Source organism: Ascaphus truei, chromosome 2, assembly GCF_040206685.1.
Source record: "Ascaphus truei isolate aAscTru1 chromosome 2, aAscTru1.hap1, whole genome shotgun sequence".
NCBI lineage: Eukaryota > Metazoa > Chordata > Amphibia > Anura > Ascaphidae > Ascaphus > Ascaphus truei.
In genome coordinates, this window is record NC_134484.1 from 166,357,040 (window position 1) to 166,378,083 (window position 21,044).

Here is a 21,044-nt window from a genome sequence, read left to right on the forward strand (position 1 = left end):
TTTATTAAATTGATTGGTTGGTTAGTGCTTTTATTTATTAAATTGGTTGATTCGTGCTTTTACTTATTGAATTGGGGTGTTTAGGTGCTTGTGTATATCTTTTATTATTGTGTATTTTTGGTCTTCATGGTTTTTTATTAGGGTGACCTTTGAGTGATATAATGGCTTATCATGCTCATATTATATGGGTATAATGTACCACTATGCCAATCAATGGGTACATGGTGGGTATAGTGGTCTCGGGGTGGGTGGTTAGGCCTCCTGGGTGGGTTAACTCCTTAATTACTATAGCGGTTATTAACCACTAAGGTGATTAAGGGGTTAGGGGCCATTAGATTGTATTTTTTCTTGTACTCTTGTTGGCATCGGAGGACATGGACCTGGAATATGCTGATGAGGACACCATTCATGATGTTGGTGATAGGTTTATTTATTTTATTTATGCTGGCTGGCTAATGTTTTATTTTATAATGGGCAAATGACCTATTATTCATATCTGGAAAATAGTCATTTTGCCCATTACTGTACTGTATGTATTGGGGGGGATGTATTTATTTGAATTTATGCATATATTTTTTTTACACAAAAACCACCAGAAGAGAATATACCGCTCTCTAATATAACAAAATAATCAACAGTGTAGGATATATAATATATATATTTTAGCCTAAGTACCAATTTGGTACTGGGTGCAATCTGAGTGCTGAACTGAAATCTATTTTCAAGGTTTAGAGGGAAGGCTGGTGTTAGCAGCCAGTCTCTAAAAAAGAAGCACTATAATGATGCACACCATGGTTAATTTAAAACTTAACATTTATTATGTCTGCTATTAATACTTTAGAGCACATGTGAACAAATACATTTTTATATAATTTTGTTTAATTTTCCTTAAAACATTTGTCAGGAGATAAGTGAAGAAATGTAGTGTGCCTTTGGTGTGTCTGATATCAGAAATTTGCACATAACACCAAGCTTGGTGATATCTAAGTGGGGTCACTATGAAATACTCATAAGGTGCCACCTATATCATACACTTGTCTAGAACTAGGTCTATGGCGCTTTTTTACTAATAACCCACCAGCAAATGATTTAGATGTAATACCCACAATACCACTATGATGAGAGACAGAGATCTAAATGTCTAGATATAAACGCTGTGACTAACACAGCACAGCTCTAACATCACTGTATACTTTTACTTATAATCTAGTGCCTAAAATACAGCATAACTGGTATGTGGGAGTAATTCAATTGCTGGTGGGTAGTAGCAATGCTAAAGAATAAGGCTTATTGGCATGTAGATAGATAAGTAGTATTATCATTAGAGTGTGTGAGTAGATGACCTTGCATATGTGTGGCGCACTGTATCCTTTTGCAAAATTATACCATGCTTTTAAGGAGTATCAGTCCCAAAATATGAGTTTAGAATATTGGGCTATTGCGAATACACCCTGCATTGGCTACAAAAGACTGACACAATGTTGCTATACACGTAATGCACTATTAAACCAATCTTAGGTAAACACTCTTACACATCATAGTGCCAATAGCACACCAATACAGCCTTGCTTGCTAAACACCGTGTCCTATTACACTATCATGCCATGCCTCTGACCAGAGATATGAGCTGAAATAACAGACTAATACACAATAAACTACAATGGCTATAATAGCTGGCACAATTTATACAAGCAAGCAATGCACTTCTGCAAATCGGTTGTAAATCTTGCACACAGCGGTGCTAATAAATCGCTGATACAACCTTGCTGGGACACACGGCATACAGCTTACAGATCCTCCTCCTGAATTGACGTGATTGCGTCATACGCCCAAAGCGTTTCCCTCCCACCTGGAGCTTCGTCAGGGGCGAGTGATTGGCAGAAGTAACATTGCCATATTTATAATGGCATGGTTGTTATGGGAACCCTGTTCGAATCAGAACATGCCTATCATTTAAAGGTATCCCATTGAAACCTAGTGGCAATGTATACACTGCCTATCTGTGATCCAGTATATCAGTAGCAGACCCATAATAAAATAAATATTTAACATAAAATTATTTTTGCTGGGCAAAGATTGTGGACATGATAAGACCCGAAGTGATCTCATTATGAGGAACAGCCATGTTCAGAAGGTTACTTTGGCAATAGAGAAACAAACAGGGGGAGGGTAAGAGAGAAAGCATAGGACCGATTAGATATTAAATGAAATCAAGGAAATTGGTATAATACTACAGTGGAATGATCGGTCAGTACTATGTTGGTTTCTTAATAATATGTCTTTAAGAGGGATACAGTCGACTTTTACACAGTGAGTATACATATAATGGGATATTCAGGCTATCTGTAGATAAATTGGATTGGCAAAGTTGGTATATTTGTTTACTTAGACCACTTGAATGTGGCCAGATCTTAAAGATGAATGGATATTAGAGGGAAGTTTTATAATTCTCATCAAATGAATGGGGTGAATGTGAACCCCTCGTTGAGTCCTGATGGACTTCGAGTATTGAGTCTATATATCAATTCTGATTCCTTTTTAAGCAGCCTATTGTCCATTTCCTCCATTTCTTTAGATTTTCAATTCCTACAAATTTGAGGTAGGTGAAATGTATTGACATGGCGTGCCACCGGAGTGTCCAATTTATTTTTGACTGAGTTCACATGTTCTAATACACGTCTCCTGAATTCCCTTATTGTTTTACCCACATATCTTACACCGCATTCACAAATGATACTGTAAGATATATAACATTTGAAGTTTTACAATTGATATATTGTCTTATATCATATTGTCGTGATTTTGCAGTATTTGTGAAAGTCTTAGAAGATTTAATATATTGACAAGCTTTGCAGTTTTTGCACTGATAGGTCCCTTTTAATGAAGATGAAAGCCAAGTAGTTGTTGGTTTACGTTGAAAATGACTGTGAGTTAGTTCATCCCTTAGATTTTTAGAGCATCTGCTCGTAATGCTGGGAGTCTCTTTTAAGACCTTAGTTAAGTCCTCATCGGATTTCAATATATGCCAATGTTTGGCGAAGATGGATTTGATGTGTTGCCATCTGGAGTTATATGTGCCTATGCAATGAATTTCTGTGCTTGGAGGTTTATTATTGGGTAGCAGCAGAGTATCCCTGTCACTTGACAGAGCTCTGTTGTATGCACGTTTTAAACTCACCAAAGAATAGCCTCGATTTAGGAATCGTTGTTTGAGGTCATGAGCTTGTTTATGAAACTCCCTCGCTGTAGAACAATTGCGCTTAATGCGTAGATATTGCCCAATGGGAATACCCTTCAGCAATGTTGGTGGATGCTGGCTACTTGCTTCCAATAAGCTGTTAGTTGCAGTTTTTTTTCTAAACACAGTGGTCTGAATTACATTGGTCTCATCTTTGGAGATCCTTAAATCCAAGAATGTAATCTCCGTCTTACTATATTCAGTTGTCAGTTTGAGATTGAGAGTATTCATATTTAGTATTTTTACAAATTCAATGAATAACATTTCTGGTCCATTCCATATTAGTATGATATCGTCAATGAAACGAAGCCATAAATCTATATGAACAGTGTATCTTTTTAATCCTTCAACGAACACATACTGAGACTCCCACCAGCCCAGGTTTAAATTGGCATATGTAGGGGCACCTGATGTCCCCATAGCAGTACCCTGGGTCTGGTGGTAGTATGTGCATGTAGTAATTCCATAATGAATTCATTATGTGGTGTATAACTACGATTTCTTGTGGACAAAAAGAAATTGCAAGCAGTTAATCCATTGGTATGAATAATACTGGAGTACAGTGATTCCACGTCTACTGTAGCTAGAAGTGTGTTCTCATCAGTACAAATACCATTAAGTCTCAATAATGTATCCTTGGTGTCTTTAATGTACGACTGTAAGGCGACCACAAAGGGTCGTAGAATTCTATCCAGATAGATGCTGCTCTTTTCAGTTAGATTGTTGTTCCCCGACACTACAGGTCTGCCTGGTGGTCTTTTTTGGTTTTTATGTATTTTTGGCAGCGTATAGAAAGTAGCTGTTGTTGGGGATTTAACTGACATAAATTCAAATTCCTTTTTGTTAATTAGTTTGTTATCAAGCACTGTTTTCAGTATTGAGTTCAAGTCACTCCTAAATTTGATCATAGGGTCATGATGTAAGATACAGTAAGTATTTTTGTCTTTTAAAAGTCGTTTCGTTTAATTGACATAATCATCAGTTTTCATTATTACAATATTGCCCCCTTTGTCGGATGGTTTTATTGTTATATCATTCCGTGATGTTAGATCCTTCAGAGCAACATTTTCCTCGTTGGTGATATTCTTATTTTTATGTTGCATATGTTTGATCTTTTCCAGATCCTTTGTTACCAGGTCTGTGAATACTTCAACTTGGGGGCAAATGTTCATAAGTGGAGTAAATTTACTTTTTGGTTTTAGATTTGTGAATGGCCCTTCCTGTCTCTCTCTAGATACTTCATTATCCTTGAGTAATGATAGCAGTTACTCCTGTGGGTTATGTCCACTGTTGTCATACCAGTATTCTCAATTTCATATTGTACTCTCATTGCATAAAACTTATGCAGTAGAAGTTTTGCGTGAGAACAAATTAAGATCCTTAATCCAATCAAAGAGCTTAAAATCCTTTGTGGGCGAAAAGGATAATCCTTTTTCCAATAAGGATATACAGTATGATGTGGTGTAAACTCAATGTTGGCTAGATTAAAGATCTTTAACTTGCCCTCATCTGTTGATTTAACAGTTATTTCTTTGATTGTTTTTGACCTGTTTTGTTTCTTAATTGTCCTCCCTCCTCTCCTGGTTGCCCTTTTGCTAGATGTTGATCTAAAAAACCTGCCTTGTTGGTCATAGAGCCAAGTGTACCACTAGTAGATGGTTGTTGGTTATCAGGTCTATGTTGATTATAAATAGCTGTTTCAGTTTCTGAATTATACGCTTCAGAGGATGAATATTTGATGGTATTTTGTCTCCTCTTTTGAGCGGATTTGTAATTATAGACCTTATTGAGGCTATAATCTAAGCTGTCCCTTTGGAATTTTCTAAGTTTGCGTTCTTTTATTTCGTTCTTAAATTTCGCTATTTCCCTTTGTAGCTTTGTCTCCAGTTTGTCAAATTGACCAGAGAAGAAGTAAAATTATACTGTACAGTGATGTTAGAGCTGTGCTGTGTTAGTCACAGCGTTTATATCTAGACATTTACTGGTGGGTTATTAGTAAAACAATGCCATAGACCTAGTTCTGGATAAGTGTATGATTTAGGTGGCACCTTATGAGTATTTCATGGTGACTCCACTTAGATATCACCAAGCTTGGTGTTATGTGCAAATTTCTGATATCAGACACACCAAAGGCACAATACAATTCTTCACTTATCTCCTGACAAATGTTTTAAGGAAAATTAAACAAAATTATATAAAAATGTATTTGTTCACATGTGCTCTAAAGTATTAATAGCAGACATAATAAAAGTTACGTTTTAAATTAACCATGGTGTGCATCATTAGAGCGCTTCTTTTTTAGAGACTGGCTTCCATCACCAGCCTTCCCTCTAAACCTTGAAAATAGATATATTTTTCTTAGGCACAGGATTGGAACCGCAGGCCAGCAGGGTCCCCCAAACACCCGCGGGAAGCACCCGAGTACCCCATAGCACCTGTGGGACAAACCGAGGGCCCCCAGACACCCACGGGGACCACCCGAGGGCCCCCAGACATCCGTGGGGACCACCCGAGGGCCCCCAGACACCCATGGGGACCGCCCGAGGGCCTCCAGACATCCACAGGGACCACCTGTAGACCCTCGTTGGCCTCTTAATGATTAACACATTAATGATGTGCAGAAAAAAAATGTTTTTATGCATGTCTCCATCTCTTTTGCACCAGCCGTTTGCACCAGCCTTTATGTTGAGTTTTTATAGTAAGAATCAATTATCACTGCTTTGTGAATAGCGCTTACTGGCAAAAGATGGTGGGTTTGACAATTTTTGGCCTATCGTGCGACCTTATTTTCACTGACAGTTCATTGGTGATAAAAAGCCATTATAGTGCGCTACTGCACTCTTATCACTGTTTTGTGAATCGCACAGCAGGCAGTATCATGCTATAAAGGCATTTAACTCACTTAAAACCACTTATCACTGCTTTGTAAATCGGCCCCCAAGTCACAGGTTGTCCTGTGTCTTCTTCCCAATTGATGTTTTGTATTTTACTCATGAGATGAATGCTGTCTCTTAGATAAGATCATAGGTTAAACACATAGTCTGTAAAAAACATAGTCAAGACACATAGATTTGTTGTGAATGAGCCTGTTTCTGAGATAATTGGCCTTCCTGGCGGTTGCTCAAGACTCTTGTGGACTTTGGGCAGATAATACAAAAATGCTTATTTAGGGGTTTCGTTCAGACGATATTGATATTCAGATGTATATAAGATGCCATTTTCCTTTGCAGTGACGTAGAAGAATTATAGTGCTTTCAAAATGAAGCAAGTGGGGTCCTGTTTTAGTTATTTATATGTAGTTAATTATATATACAGTATTATACATAAAATTTAATGATCTAATTGTTTTGTTAATGTTATCTTCACTATTCAGTATTATAATGACCCCTCTCCCAAACACACACATTTATCTACTTGTTTTGGTATGATTCTAGGACCAAAGTGTTCTCATGGCAGTGACATAATTAGGTATTACTGATGCAGCGGCCGTTTTTCGAACACATCACGGTGCCGATTTTGAGTTCTCTGCTGTTCCCCACGCAGCATGAACGTGGCCAATCGCCCCAGGCACCCGCTCTTATCGTGGATATTTTGTTTAAATTTCATGGATTCTGTTTCTTCATTTGCAATAAAATGGATGAATTGTAATGTGTACAGTACTGTGCTACTGTGTCAGTTTCATGTTTTTAAAAGCTAGAACACTAAAATTCTTATTTTCTGCACTCGCCGCGCTCGCATCTTAGTGCGGGAATTCATCCCGCGGTTTCAAATTGGGATTCCGTTGTACATGACGCATGAAGTGTTCGAATAACGGCCGCGGCATCAGTATATCTGGGTGATTTATGATTTGTTATCAAAATCCAACACATAAAAGAATAATTTTACTTTACAAAATACTGTTATATTGTATTGTATGTCTTTATTTATATAGCGCCATATATGTACATAGCGCTTCACAGTAGTAATACACGTGGTAACCTTATAAATAACAAATAATATAAATAACAGGTCATGGGAATAAGTGCTTCAGACATAAATATAACATTTCGGAAGAGGAGTCCCTGCTCCGAGGAGCTTACAATCTAATTGGTAGGTAGGGGAACGTATAGAGACATTAGGAGGGAATTCTGGTGGGCGCATCTGCAGGGGGCCAAGCTTTATGTATCATGTGTCCAGGATATCCACAGTGCTATTCTTATTCTTCTTTAAGCAAATGTGTCTTAAGGTGGGTCTTAAAGGTTGATAGAGAGGGTGCTAGTCGGGTATTGAGTGGAAGGGCATTCCAGAGGTGAGGGGCAGTCAGTGAGAAAGGTTTAAGGTGGGAGAAGGCTTTAGATACAAAGGGGGTAGAAAGAAGACATCCTTGAGAAGAACGCAAGAGTCGGGATGGTGCATAACAAGAAATTAGGGCTGAAATATAAGGAGGGGCAGAGGAGTGTAGAGCTTTAAAAGTGAGGAGGAGAATTGAGTGTGAGATGCGGTATGTGATCGGAAGCCAGGAGAGGGATTTCAGGAGGGGAGACGCAGAGACAGATTTAGGAAAGAGTAGAGTGATTCTGGCAGCAGCGTTTAGGATAGATTGTAGGGGAGACAGGTGAGAGGTTATTTTATAACCAATATGATAGACATACTGTTTGAGACTTCATGATACGTATATTTATACTGTATCTTGTGACTCACAGTAAGTAAAATACAAAAGTCCCTATTCAGTATTCTGCTAAGCCATCCTGCCTTTTCTCAAAAAGATTTCAGCTCAATTTTTTTAACAGATTTTCATGAAACCTTCCCAAGCAAGGGAAATATGACTTCACTATGAATTTAGGGCCAAAATGTGCGTGCAATTTCTGAATATATTCAATGCAAACCAGGAACAAGTGCACAACATAATACATATTACATATAAAAGAGGAATAATATTTAATTATTTAAAATTGTATTCCATGCCAAATAAGCCGTTTTGTCTCTTGCTGTAGTTCTTATTTTGCAAATACAATGAAAGCGTACTGAATGTTTGGTAATGTTGAAAAGTAGTAAGAATCATGCAATGTTTCAAATGTATCTAATTTTTATTCTTTATGTTATTTTTACATTTAGACAGCACAGACTGTGCTCGTGGTTGTTGTGGTATTTGGAATATCCTGGCTTCCCCATCATGTGATCCATCTATGGGCAGAATTTGGAAATTTCCCTCTCACCCAAGCCTCGTTTGTCTTCAGAATTACAGCACATTGCCTTGCATACAGCAATTCTTCAGTGAATCCTATCATTTATGCTTTTCTCTCTGAAAATTTCCGGAATGCCTACAAGCAAGTATTTAAATGCCAAATTGGTTGTGACTCAACCCAGAGTGATGCTAAAGAGATAAAAAGCAAAATGGAAACGCCACCATCTACAAACTGCACTCATGTTTGAGTAACCAAATATGATCGCTGTATTGAGGTTTGTTAGTGCAGTCAAACTAAAGCACAATGATATTTGACTAATATGGCAACTCCACTGTCTGGTCATGTTGGTGTCTGCTTTAATTAGCTTTTCTATGTCTTAGTGTAAACTACAGGTACGATAAAGTTTTCTTGATCAAAAGAAATGTAAAAAGAATCTAAATCACTTTTTTAATCGTAAAAGATTTTTTTTTAAAGTGCCCTCATGCAAAGTATTATGCTTATCTGCAGTAGCTTTTCTGATACCAGAATTCAATTAAGTGAACTATAGAAATTGTAGCGAACATTCTCCTAAAATAGAGGTGCAAATGGTGCCACAGATAAAATTGGGATGTTTATACAGTTATGTGGTTTGTTTCAATCAAAAATACAATGTTTATATTTTTTATTTAAATAACAGTTATAAATAAACATTATGGATCAGTAAAAAAAAGCACTCTAGAATTTGTTGGGTTAAACTGTACTAAACACTTTTAAAAAAAGGAGAACAAAAAGACGTACTGTAAGGTGTTATGTATTAACCCATACATACGTTTGGTTTAACAAACTGCACCATTTTCAGCTGCTACCTACAGTCAAACATAAGACATTCCTACATTTCACACGGATGATTGTGAAGGGAATTGTATGACAATTCACAGGCAGATTTATTTACACTGGGAAAAGATGGAAACAATGATGCATACTGATGTAGAATGTGACAAATTCAGTATTTGGTGATACCTAATACTGATGCACTCATTTACTCTGCACTATCGCAACAAGACTAAAACAGCTATTTCTACTTACCATAATTTAAAATATTCAAATCTTCCATAATTGCTCCAATTAACAGCCTCAACCTGTAAGCACACACACACACACGCACACACACACAGGCGCACGCACGCACGCACGCACGCACGCACACATACACACACACCAATATTGCAGTAAAGATCATTGGTACATTGACACTAAAAGATGGAAGGTAAAACAATGCTATTTGCATAACTTGTGCAACAAAATGACTTTAAAACATCAACCCCCCCTAGCTAGAGTCTTGTTTAGGGGTCTGATATATTAATGGATGGTTGAATTGACAGGAATTATAAACTCCCAGAAGATAGTGTGATACAGGTACTTTTATGATTTTAAGCACTTTCAGAAGTCTTTTTAAATTTACTTTTATCTACACTGTCACACATCTGATATGTCCACTGCTATTCCCTACATTTTATTTAATCCTGATTGAAAGTATATTATCCTATTACTGCTTCACAAGAAAAATAAATCAAAAGACTATATTGCAATGTTATGGAGAAAGGCTTTGAAAAGGGCAGGAATGGACATGTGATAAATCTGTTTGAGCTGCTGAATTCTGTTCAAAGTCTAAATCAGTTTATAATGTTGTTTGTTTCCTCTTTAAATAAAATTCTGCCTCTCAGCTTTCTGTGAATTCAAGTTGGTAACCATAATACAGTATTTAGGGCACATGTTCTAAATATATATGTTATGGTGTACTGTATGCAAATTAAATACATGTTATGTTTTAACATGTTTACAATATGGCAAGATTACACAGCAAGCACATACACATGTGTTTATTTACCACATTATAGTCAATATTAAAAAAAAAATACAAATTAGAATATATCAAGAAACTACAGCTGTATTATAATGACAGCGACATTTAATTGTCTATAGTAAAATAGTCTACAGTATATATCGGTTGAGTTGTTACAAACAGAAAATGTCCATCATGAGATTAGCAGTGATGGTTATTTGTTTCTGATCTCCCCCCCCCCCTCCCTCTCCCCCCTCTGTTTTACGTCCTTATGGTTGTTCAAATTGTATGATTCCTATTGTTAATATATGTTATTGAAACTGTTGTTCTATTAAATGTAGAAAAGGTTAGAATGTACTCAACCTTATCATAGTGTATAAAGGTACACATATGAATGTTACTATTTTTTATGTTTATTTCCTTTTTCTTATAGTACAGTTACGGGGGGAAAAAAACTCATCAACAATTACAGATATGATCTTAGTCATCATCCTCAATGGCACCAGCTTTGATGTGAAACATTGCATGGCCGCCCGTTCTAATCCCTTTACAGCCAGGGTTACTTGCATTATTTACAGTAGTTTGGTAGATTATTGCAAGTCTCCCTGACAGTAAGATGTTTAATGTACAATTGTTTTGTGGCTATAAAATGTACATGTAACACACTACTTTTGTCTTAATTGTATAATTTAAGCACATAGAAAGAAACAGGAAAATATTTACAAATAAATTATATTTTGTCGACTATTCAAGGGAAATAATGATGCTGAAACCATGCTCTTGTACGAAAATAAATATCTATTTGACAGTGTTATACTAGTGTATAGTTTTCAATGAACAGGTACCATTGCATAATGATGTTGAATATCTTCATACACTTGTAAACTTTTTAAACGAAACATTATGGGGAAGGTCGATTTACTGTATATATAATATATGTATAAGTGTAAATAATTGGACAAATGTAAATACTACAGTAATTGGTGATACAAGATGTTATGTTATCTTGTTGTGATGGTTCATAAATTCAGTTTTAATCTTGTTCATTTAAAAGTACAGAACATTTAATGTTGGTCTGAATAACACCCTTGTTTCCTGTTTTTGGATTAATGACATTGTTAATAAAGTATAATCTTGACAATGAATAATTTATATTGATTACATTATTCATTGTCAAAAGGCAATTGTGAGGACATTGGCTGTATAAAATGAAATATCATCAATATTTGAACTACTTAGATGAATGCCTTTTGCTTACTGTATTTAGAGAAATAGCAAATGTTTGTGCCCAATGCTTCTCTATTGATGAATCATCCATGTTTATATGTAGAATTCATCTTGCAATGTGTTGCTGTATTGCATTACATCAATTAACTGCATTAAAATCTACAACAATTATAATAAAATGTGTTTGTAAGATTCAAAATGAAGCTCATTTATTAATAATTCTACTTGAGATAAAGGTAAGTTAATTAATGACTCATAAGCAGTTAATTATATATTGCACCTGCGAATGTTCCAATCGTAGTGTTTGAACAGAAAGAAAGAGGAGAGAAAGAAAGATGAGACCAATTTAGTAAGAGGCCGATTTTCAGTACTTAATTTACTTGTATACCTCCATCTAAAGTCACCTATAATCCATTGGCTGCAATACTGTACCTATGAACACACCTGAGAAATAAAATAATTTAAATATGCAATTATATTTGGTCTGGATTAAACAGTCTAGTAAAGCTAAATTAATCTGTGCCTCAATCTAGTCTTGTTTGCAAAATTGTGCTAATTTTCAAGCAATTAGATATATTTTGAGAAATGTTTGGGAAATTTGCACAACTGTTGAAGACATTTGCACATCTCTATGTTGGACATCTACATTAAACAGTTTTTACTCTACACTAATTAGAATTCCTTTTATTTGGGGTGAAAGTGTAGCATGGTTAATGTGGTACTGTATCAAAGTGTAACGGAGGCCCCCTACTGTCCCCCATACCCTGCCTCCAGAGCTGGGAATTGATCCGCGTGATCGGGCAGGAGCGCTTTCTTTTTGTTTTTTGTTTTTAACCAGGTTGTTATACCGGGTGAGAAAGATGTTGTACTGTATAGTATACTTTCATATTTTGAAAAAAGGTATCATAGAAACATGCAGTATATATTGATAGCTGACAAGGCTCTACGTAGGCTAGCCCTTTCAGTACTTTCAACAAAAACGGACAGTAGTCTGTGGTACTGTAAGGTCCACTGGTGTCTATCTCAACCATTTTTACCATGTTTTCTGTAAATAAAGTAGGAATAATTGTCAGACAATATGAATGTTGACTATTACTATCTCTCTGACTATTTGGTAGAAGTAGAAGCAAATGAAAATAGACCCGAAAAAAATGTTTTCATTGGTAATATATTTTCGATGAACTTGATTGTGACATTTGTATACTTATTTTTATATATATGTAACAGTGTTTCCCCCCCCCCAATCACAGATAGGCCCATTACAGGGTGTGTATATGTTGCATACCTGCTGGTAACAAGAGGGCTGAGTCGTCCACAATGACTTTGGGACACACGAACAGGCTTCTGGAGTCCATACCCCAGTGTCACGCTGTGCTTCCCGCAGACCAGACTAACCCCCAATACTGAGGTGGAAAGTGAGTAACCACGCACCCGCAGTAGTGAGAGCATGCCCAGAGTGTGGATTGGTTGTGTGGACAAGGTCAGGGGTACCAGGGTAGGTAAGGTACATGCCAGATCCGGGCATAGCGAAGGTGCCGTAGTAAGGTCCGAAGCCAGAGGTCGAGAATAACAGAGTTCCAGGAAGTGGAGGTCCAAGTGCCGAGTTCAAGGGGTCCGAGAGGTAAACGTAGTCGAGTGGAAGCCGGGGTCGTAGAGCCAGAGAGGGATGGAAGGCAAGCCGACGAAGCTGAAACTGAGAGAGAGCTAGGCACAGTGTGTAACAGCACAAGGCAGACAAACTATGCAGAGCGAGGTTGGAGAGGAACCACTGGGGTTATAAAGTGAGGAGGACCAATGGGAGGAAGAGTCAGAGCAGAGGTGCTCCCAGGAGCCCTTTGTGATAGGGCAGGGGTTAATGGCCTGGTCTGTTGCTGGAAGGTGGTGGGAGGAGCTGAGCCTGAGAGCGGAGCTGGCCGGGGGGAGGAGTTACCTGGACGGTGCAGTGCATAAATTATGTTGTGCGGCGTGCGCCCTGTAAGTGGAGCAACCACGAGTCCGGCGTCGGTGGCGTGCGTGCAAGCCGCGGGGGGCGGAGGAGCAGGCTGAGGTGCCAAGCAGGGATGGAGGAGACCGCAGCCAGCAGTACAGGTAAGGAAGGGCAGCACCGAGGGCGGCGTGTGCCCTCGGGTCCTGACACCCAGATAATACATAGCAGTGCAGCGCCTCCATCTGCCGTAGGCTCCAGGGATGTATGGAGATGATCTCCCATGGTAGAACTTGTACTCTCCCCCCAGTGAGATGACACACCAGGCCGGAGGTACAGTATATTGCAAACAGGAACGGCTTATTACTACACACTTTGCAGTAACACAGCTATGCAGCAGTCGTCTGCCGGATACAGTCTCCTTAGATCAGCTCTTACTGGGGATGGTCACCTGGTCTGTCACTACAGACAAAGGGCACCCGCAGCTGTCCTAACTCTTCCCCACCTCCCTAGCGGAGGCAGAGGTATAGACACACTCACTCCTCCCTGCAGGGAAGAGCACATGGGAAGGCCACAATCTCAGGCTCCCAGTCGCCTGACCTGCCTTCCTCAGAGGGAAGGAACAACCTCCAAATTTAGGGCGGTTCTGCCCTTAAGTACAGCCAGAAGGCGGGCACCCCATTGTCCCAGCTACAACAGGATGTACCACCCCCTGCTGTCACTCAAGTGCAGTACCAAAGGTGAAGGGGGAAACCCCATACCAACTACTGGCAAGCATGTAATACCAGGGTTTACTGCCAGCCCATTGGGTAGAATAGTAGCCAGGGGGTACTCCACTAAACATATTACTTTTTTTTAAATGGATCAAAGGCTAATATTAATTTGCTCAGGAAGGATGTTCCTGCTGGTCAAGGCCAGACGATAGTAAATGTCATTCACAGTTTTACGTCATTCACAGGGAGAAGTATGGGAAGCTTTCAGTGAATCATTGGGGCCATATTTTTCACAATAAACTAATGACACTGCACTCAAGATTAATTTGCAGGTCAAGTCCGATGCTTCATGCACCTTATAGTAAATATACTATATAGAAATGCAAAGTTCTGGGGGTTTAAAACCTTCATCTTTACTAGGAACAAAAGCTACCATTCAACAATGCCATTAAATAATGCCATGAGATGCAGAAGATTTATCTTGAACCCTGTAGGTATTGTGATACTTATGATTTTTATTATTTACCTTATTTTATGATATTATATTCTGTATTTGTCAATCGTTTGGGCTTAAACACATGCAGCTTTTTTTATTTTATCAATGTTGCGAGAAAAAAAAAAAGTTTATGCAATTGGTTTTGCCAAATATGTTTTAATAATGAACTACTGTATGAACTGACCCCTTCACAAATACATGTTTTTTTTTATAGTGCTGTCAGTGTACAGTACGCAGTGAAGTACCTACATTTTTTTGCAGGCACGGGTCACTCCCTGTAGAGCTTAAATATATTTGTTGGTGCCTGGAGCACTGGGAGATAAAGTGACTTGCCCAAGGTTTCAAGGAGCTGACACTATCTTTGAACTACAGTAGACACTCCTGTTTCAAACTAAGTGTCATGGTTTTCGGAGCCAGTGCCACTCCACTCACTGAGCCACTCCTTCAACCCATACTATTTAACAAACATTATAAATGCTTAACTTTACTCCATCTCATTAAAACCCATTGCAGATGTAATAAATGCCACTTGCATAAGAGTTATCTGAATCATAATGTAAAGTCTGCTTTTCATTAATCAGGTCAATTAAAACTGAGATTTTTATTTTAATTGTACTGTACATTCCTCTGTTGCAACTTACAGTATATGTAGTTTTAGTCTAGATATGGACATCAGCATACCGAAAATATAATATAATATGTGTATGATCAGTAAGAAAATATGGAATGCCAATTATAATATTTACTCATTTATAATTCCATATACAGAAAATGGCTCCATTGTTAATTCCTAGATGTATATGATTTATACAGTATACCAAGCATCCCATTTTTCAGTTTAAATTGTGTTTGTGTGCACCTACAGTATGGACTAGAGAAATACAAAAGAAATGTAATAATTTGAAATTTCTCCATCTGCAAAATCAGAGTGAAGAATGTTTATTTTTTGGAGCACAGAAATAGATAGATGTTACTGTAATGTTATGTATTAAAAAATATTGTTTCTGTGTGCCCAAAAAGAGGAAAAAGTTTGTCAAAATCATCCGACAAATCTAATTTAGGGCAAACCATAAAAATTCTGTTTATATTATTAGAACTAATGTATACGCATGTACAGTATCAATCAAAATAATTTGGATTAATGCACTCTAGTACTACTCTAAGTCTTTCTTTGCCACTGCATGGGGTGTACGGGATATTGATTATGTTTATTTTCTTTACAAGTTGAGAATCGATAACACTTTATTCTCCAATCTTGGAAGATAATTTTTGGATTTCTAATTGGAGGGCCCTGCCTTGGTCTTGCAGTCATTATTTTTTATTTGCTTCTAGTACTACTAGAGAGATACTGCAGTTCAATAGATACGTTCGTATTAGTAAAAAGAGAGGACAACATGAAAACAGTGAACTGCAAACATTAACGTGACCTTTCTGTAGGAAAAGGAGGGGACTCGCTGATCACCTATATAGTTACTTAAATACCCAACAGGTAACCTAAGAATATTAACCCAATAGCAACTTGTTAACTGGTTTACTAAGATATATATATATATATATATATATATATATATAATCAAAATAAATTATATATATACACACACACACACATACATATATATATACATATATAAATGTGTGTGTGTGTGTGTGTGTGTGTGTGTGTGTGTGTGTGTGTGTATATATATATATATATATTATTATATATTAGTGAAAGCACTGTATGCCTGTCTGCATCTTCCTGTGTCCCTTGGGGTAATCTCATTCGTCCCTTGGGCCGCCCGCTCCCGCACCTCTCATTGGCCTGAGGCGGAGTGACCACACACACACACACACACCCTCCAAGTCATCGTGACCCACGCGAAACCTCCTCTCCCCGTGTCTCCCTGTTTCCCCCGATTTCACCCCCCCCCGGCGCCGCTACAGTCAGCGGGGGAGCAGAGCAAGCGCCCGGGACACCCCCCACGGCTCTCAAGCACGCGCCACGCGCCACGTGCCCCCGCGCTCACCTCCTCTCCCTGTGTCAGCTCCCCCCCGGAGCTCCGCTCAGCTCTCCCCCCCGGAGCTCCGCTCAGCTCTCCCCCCGGTGCTCGCTCAGCTCCCCCCGGTGCTCCGCTCACCTCCCCCCCGGTGCTCCGCTCACCTCCCCACCGGTGCTCCACTATCTCCCCCCCGGTGCTCCGACAGGCAGTGGATACGCGGCGCCTAAGATGGCGGCGCCCGGAAGGACCCCCTTCCTCCCTCGCGGAGTAAAATGGCGGCGGACGGAAGGAGAGGTGATGTGTGTGTGTGTGTGTGTCACTGTGTGTGTGTGTGTGTGTGTGTATGTGTGTGTCATTGTGTGTGTGTGTGTGACACTGTGTGTGGGGGGGACACTGTGTGTGTGGGGGACCCTGTATGTATGTGTGTGTGGGGGGGGATGACACTGTGTGTGTGTGTGTGTGTTACACTGTGTGTGTGTGTGTTACACTGCCTCTTACTCGTGTGTGTGTGTGTGTGTGTGTGTGTGTGTGTGTGTGTGTGTGTGTGTGTGTGTGTGTGTGTGTGTGTGTGTGTGTGTGTGTGTGTGTGTGTGTGTGTGTGTGTGTGTGACAGTCTGTGGTGGGGGCCGGGGGGTGATGTGGTGGGGGCCGGGGGTGATGTGGTGGGGGCTGGGGGTGATGCAGGGGGGGGGCAGTAATGTGAGGTGCAAGGGGCGGAGAGTGATGTGATGTGCAAGGCAGGGGACACTGATGTGGGGGCCAGGAGGGATGGAGAGTGATGTGGGGTGCATGGAGGGGAGACCGCAGATGTGAAGGAGGGGGGGGGGCGGAGCTGTGAAGAGGGGGGGGTGGAGCTGTGAAGGGGAATGGAGTTGTGAACGTGGGGGCCAGCCAGCTGTAAAGGGGGGTAAATCACGGGCAACGCCGGGTATATCAGCTAGTATATATATATATATATATAAACCGTGGGTACAACCACAGAATTGTAGACCAGCAAATTCACAAAGCCACCAGAATACCAAGAATTGATCTCCTTGAAAACAAACAGAAGGAGACAAGCGATAGGGTACTTTTGGTGGTCACATATAACCCACACCTAGGAGCCCTATGCAAGATCGCCAGGAAACTACAACCCATCCTCCAGGAAGATACAAGACTGCAACAGGTCTTCCCTGAAGCACCCTTATTAGCATACAGACAACCCCATAATCTCAAGAATATTATGGTGAGGAGTAAAGTATTCAGCAGTACAACTGAAGGCGGGACAAAACCATGCCAGGACCCAAGATGGAAAACCTGCGCAATGCTCTACACAGCGGACACAATACAAATACCACACAGGAATCGGGAATACAAAATCAGAGGAAGGTTCACCTGTTCCTCCAGCAATGTCGTGTACCTCATCATGTGCATGAAATGCCCAGGGGGCTGCTACTACATAGGTGAGGCAGGGCAGGGGCTAAACAAGAGAATGAACCTGCACCACCACAGCATCACACGCGGAACAAGAGACAGTCCTGTTGGCGAACATTTCTCTGACTCTGGCCATAAGATGAACAATCTGAGGGTTGCCATACACAAAGGTAATCTTAAAACACCGAAAGAGAGACGGTTGCATGAATACAAATTTATGCAACTGTTCGGGACACTTAGCAGTGGCCTAAACAGAGATCGAAATTTTATGAGTCATTACTGACACAAGTGAACTCTCTTCCCATGAGCGCTATAGGCCATGTCTATACATACTGTGCTATATGTATGCACACACAGCTGTCTCTCACACATACTTATACGCCTTGTTTTTCCATCCCTATACACTAATAGGGACCACTAAGTATCCACACACACTTTTAGTTATGCTACTAACTCTCACATTTCCACAACCACCCACACCATTTATATCCGCTCCCACTCCACACACACCTTTTGTAAAGCACTGTATATACTGTGGGCTCTCTATTCATGTTAATTCACACTGATACACATACACACTCTTTCATCACTTGCTTTCAGGAACCTTTTGACACCTCCAGCCATAAAACACATCCACACCGGGGGAAGGACCTGCACAGATAACATTCCAATAGACACTGTTTATAGTATAGCTTTTGCTTGCTTCATTCATTGTAACATCGCCGGAAGAAGAGATCAGTGTATCTCGAAAGCTCGCACAAATAAAAGCATTTCGTTAGCCACAGAACGGTATCATCTATTTATTTTTTGATTATTGAAGCTCGGCTAACACGGTACTGATACCTCTACATGTATATATATATATGCATAATAATGGACTGCAGACATCTTCCCTGTTGGCAGTAGTTATGGAGGTTTTCCCTCACACCCTGGTGAGGTGCCCTGTGTATGGATGGGAGTGGCTACATGCTCTGAGTCCCTGGATAGTGACATCAGAGATGTGCCTGCCCCCTGAGGTATAAAGGGCACAACACTGTCAGTTAAGTGTTGTTGAAAAGCAGTGGTTGCAGTTGTTGCACAGGGAGTGCAAGATAGTTTCGTGACCCTAGTACTGTAACTAGTGGCACGAATATTCTAATCAAGCCTGTCTAGGCCACACTGTGTTCAGGGACCTGGCACAGGGGTGATCTCCCTAAAGGGAGAGGGGATCCCACTCCAATTGAGGAGGGCAGTACCTGGCAAAGGGACAGCATGGAGGAATGTGCGGCTGAAGCTGAGAGCTGCATGGGGAAGTCTACTGTAATCAGATCATCAATAAAGATGCCCTTGTTAAAGAAACCCCCACTGTGTGAGTGTGAGATTACTCTACAGTGGCAGTCACCACCGAGAAGGAGTTCCTCACCAGGACCATCTCCCTGCGGAAGCATAGATCCTGATGAGGTGGAGGCGCTGCACATGATGTAAGTTGGACTCGCACCCACTACCTCAGCTACTTGTCCTGATGACATCCCCTAATACCATCAAGCGGGAGACTCAGGAGTCCTGTTACTTGCAGGTGCACTACCATACACAATCATGTAATGGGGACCGGTTAGATCACACGGGCCAATGTGAGATTGGGTGGGTCAGACAAGGGGGGTCCACCCGTTACATTTGGAGGCGCTGCTGAGATACCTGTTAACAGGACAGGCTTTTGCTAGGCACACGCTAGGAAACAGGGAGAGTGTCTGCTGCCACTTTGTGCTGCGTGGGACGGAGCCAGGGGTAGTCGGGGAGCTGCTGGAGCTACAGGCCGCACAGGCGCCTTGGGATCCGTTAGGGGTTAGTGGGTCTGGAGCAGGGGGCTATTGCTGTCCTAGTCGCCTTGAGGTAGCACTAGTGGGGGACGCCTGAAGGGGTAAACTGGTAACTTAGGGCAGGAATTCTGGAAGGGTCCGCGCTAGGCTAGCCAACAGTAGGTCGACGCCCAAAGTACTGCATGGAAGAGCCAGAGTACTCTAGTCTCCATTCCAGACCACTTACCAAGAGAGGAGCACAGACTGGAGGAAGGAGAAACAGTAGACACCGAGAGAGTGAGCCTAGCCTGAGGTAGTGCAAACACGAGTCAGATCTACGTTAGGTACACAAGGTGGTGCACAAGGCATGTTTATTGTACTGATGTGGTAGCTGCCCCGCAGAGCGGAGCTCCATGTACATAAACCCTGTATTCAAAGATCGAGAAAGAACCGCAAGAATGGAGGATCTGCACAGCGCAGAAGGTCCAGGATGGCGGATGGAGGCTGAAGAAGAGATCGCACCTGTTCTGTGCGAGTATGAGGAACAAGCTACAGAAGAGACTTTTGTGAGCCTGTTATGGAATGGCGTGTGAGCTGTGGCTGCGCCGTGTTTGTCCTGTTTGTGCTCTTGGGATAGTACCCCCGAGAACAGTGAGGACGACAGTGTTACTAGATGGGAGGAACGAAATGAACTTGCTTATCATTCGATATACAAACAACCAAACGCTACCTCAAATGTGATGTAAAAAGACAATACGAACCAAGATGGCGGTTCCCGCGTTCCCGGGACACCGCGTGGGCCAGCTGCAGAGAGTCTTGCAACTTTGCAGTTTGCTAATTGTTGGCCAGGGTTGGCACCAATGAGAAAACCCCACCCTGTTGGGGAGTTTGGCGCGAAAGCTGGAGCCGCGCCCTCATGGACTATGACTCACTCTGCACCTGTGCTGGGTTAGCCTACAAGTCTACGAGACATCCCCCTAGTTTCAACCAGGGCAAGTGGTTTGCAGTTCCACCGGATGCCGATGGAGAAAGTAGGAGGAGGGGTTGCCAAACCAGCCCCTGCCCTCCAGTTGCGAAGAGCCATTGACCAGTACAGACCTCTGAAACGAGTACCTCCTCTGGTGAATATGGCTGGGGTCTCTGAGAAAGTGGAACAGAGTCCCTTGTTCACTACACATCCCTACTCGGCTCCAGGAGGCTTCCTGATCATCCGTGTAGAGGGTGTGGAGACTGTGGCGTGTCTTTGCCTGCAGTGCAGACTGCCGGTGGAGCCGTGGGCAGCGAGGCCCGAT

The 21,044-nt window shown here is 41.0% G+C and overlaps 1 protein-coding gene across 1 annotated transcript in view; it reads left to right on the forward strand.

Moving 5' to 3' along the window:
- GALR1 (galanin receptor 1) overlaps positions 1-11,633 on the forward strand; it is a 248,512-nt gene extending 236,879 nt beyond the window's left edge. The window contains exon 3 of the mRNA XM_075585512.1: positions 8,333-11,633. Within this exon, the coding sequence (XP_075441627.1) occupies positions 8,333-8,650 (318 nt within the window). The 3' untranslated portion in view covers positions 8,651-11,633. The remainder of the gene's footprint in view (positions 1-8,332) is intronic.
- Positions 11,634-21,044: the final 9,411 nt, after the last annotated feature.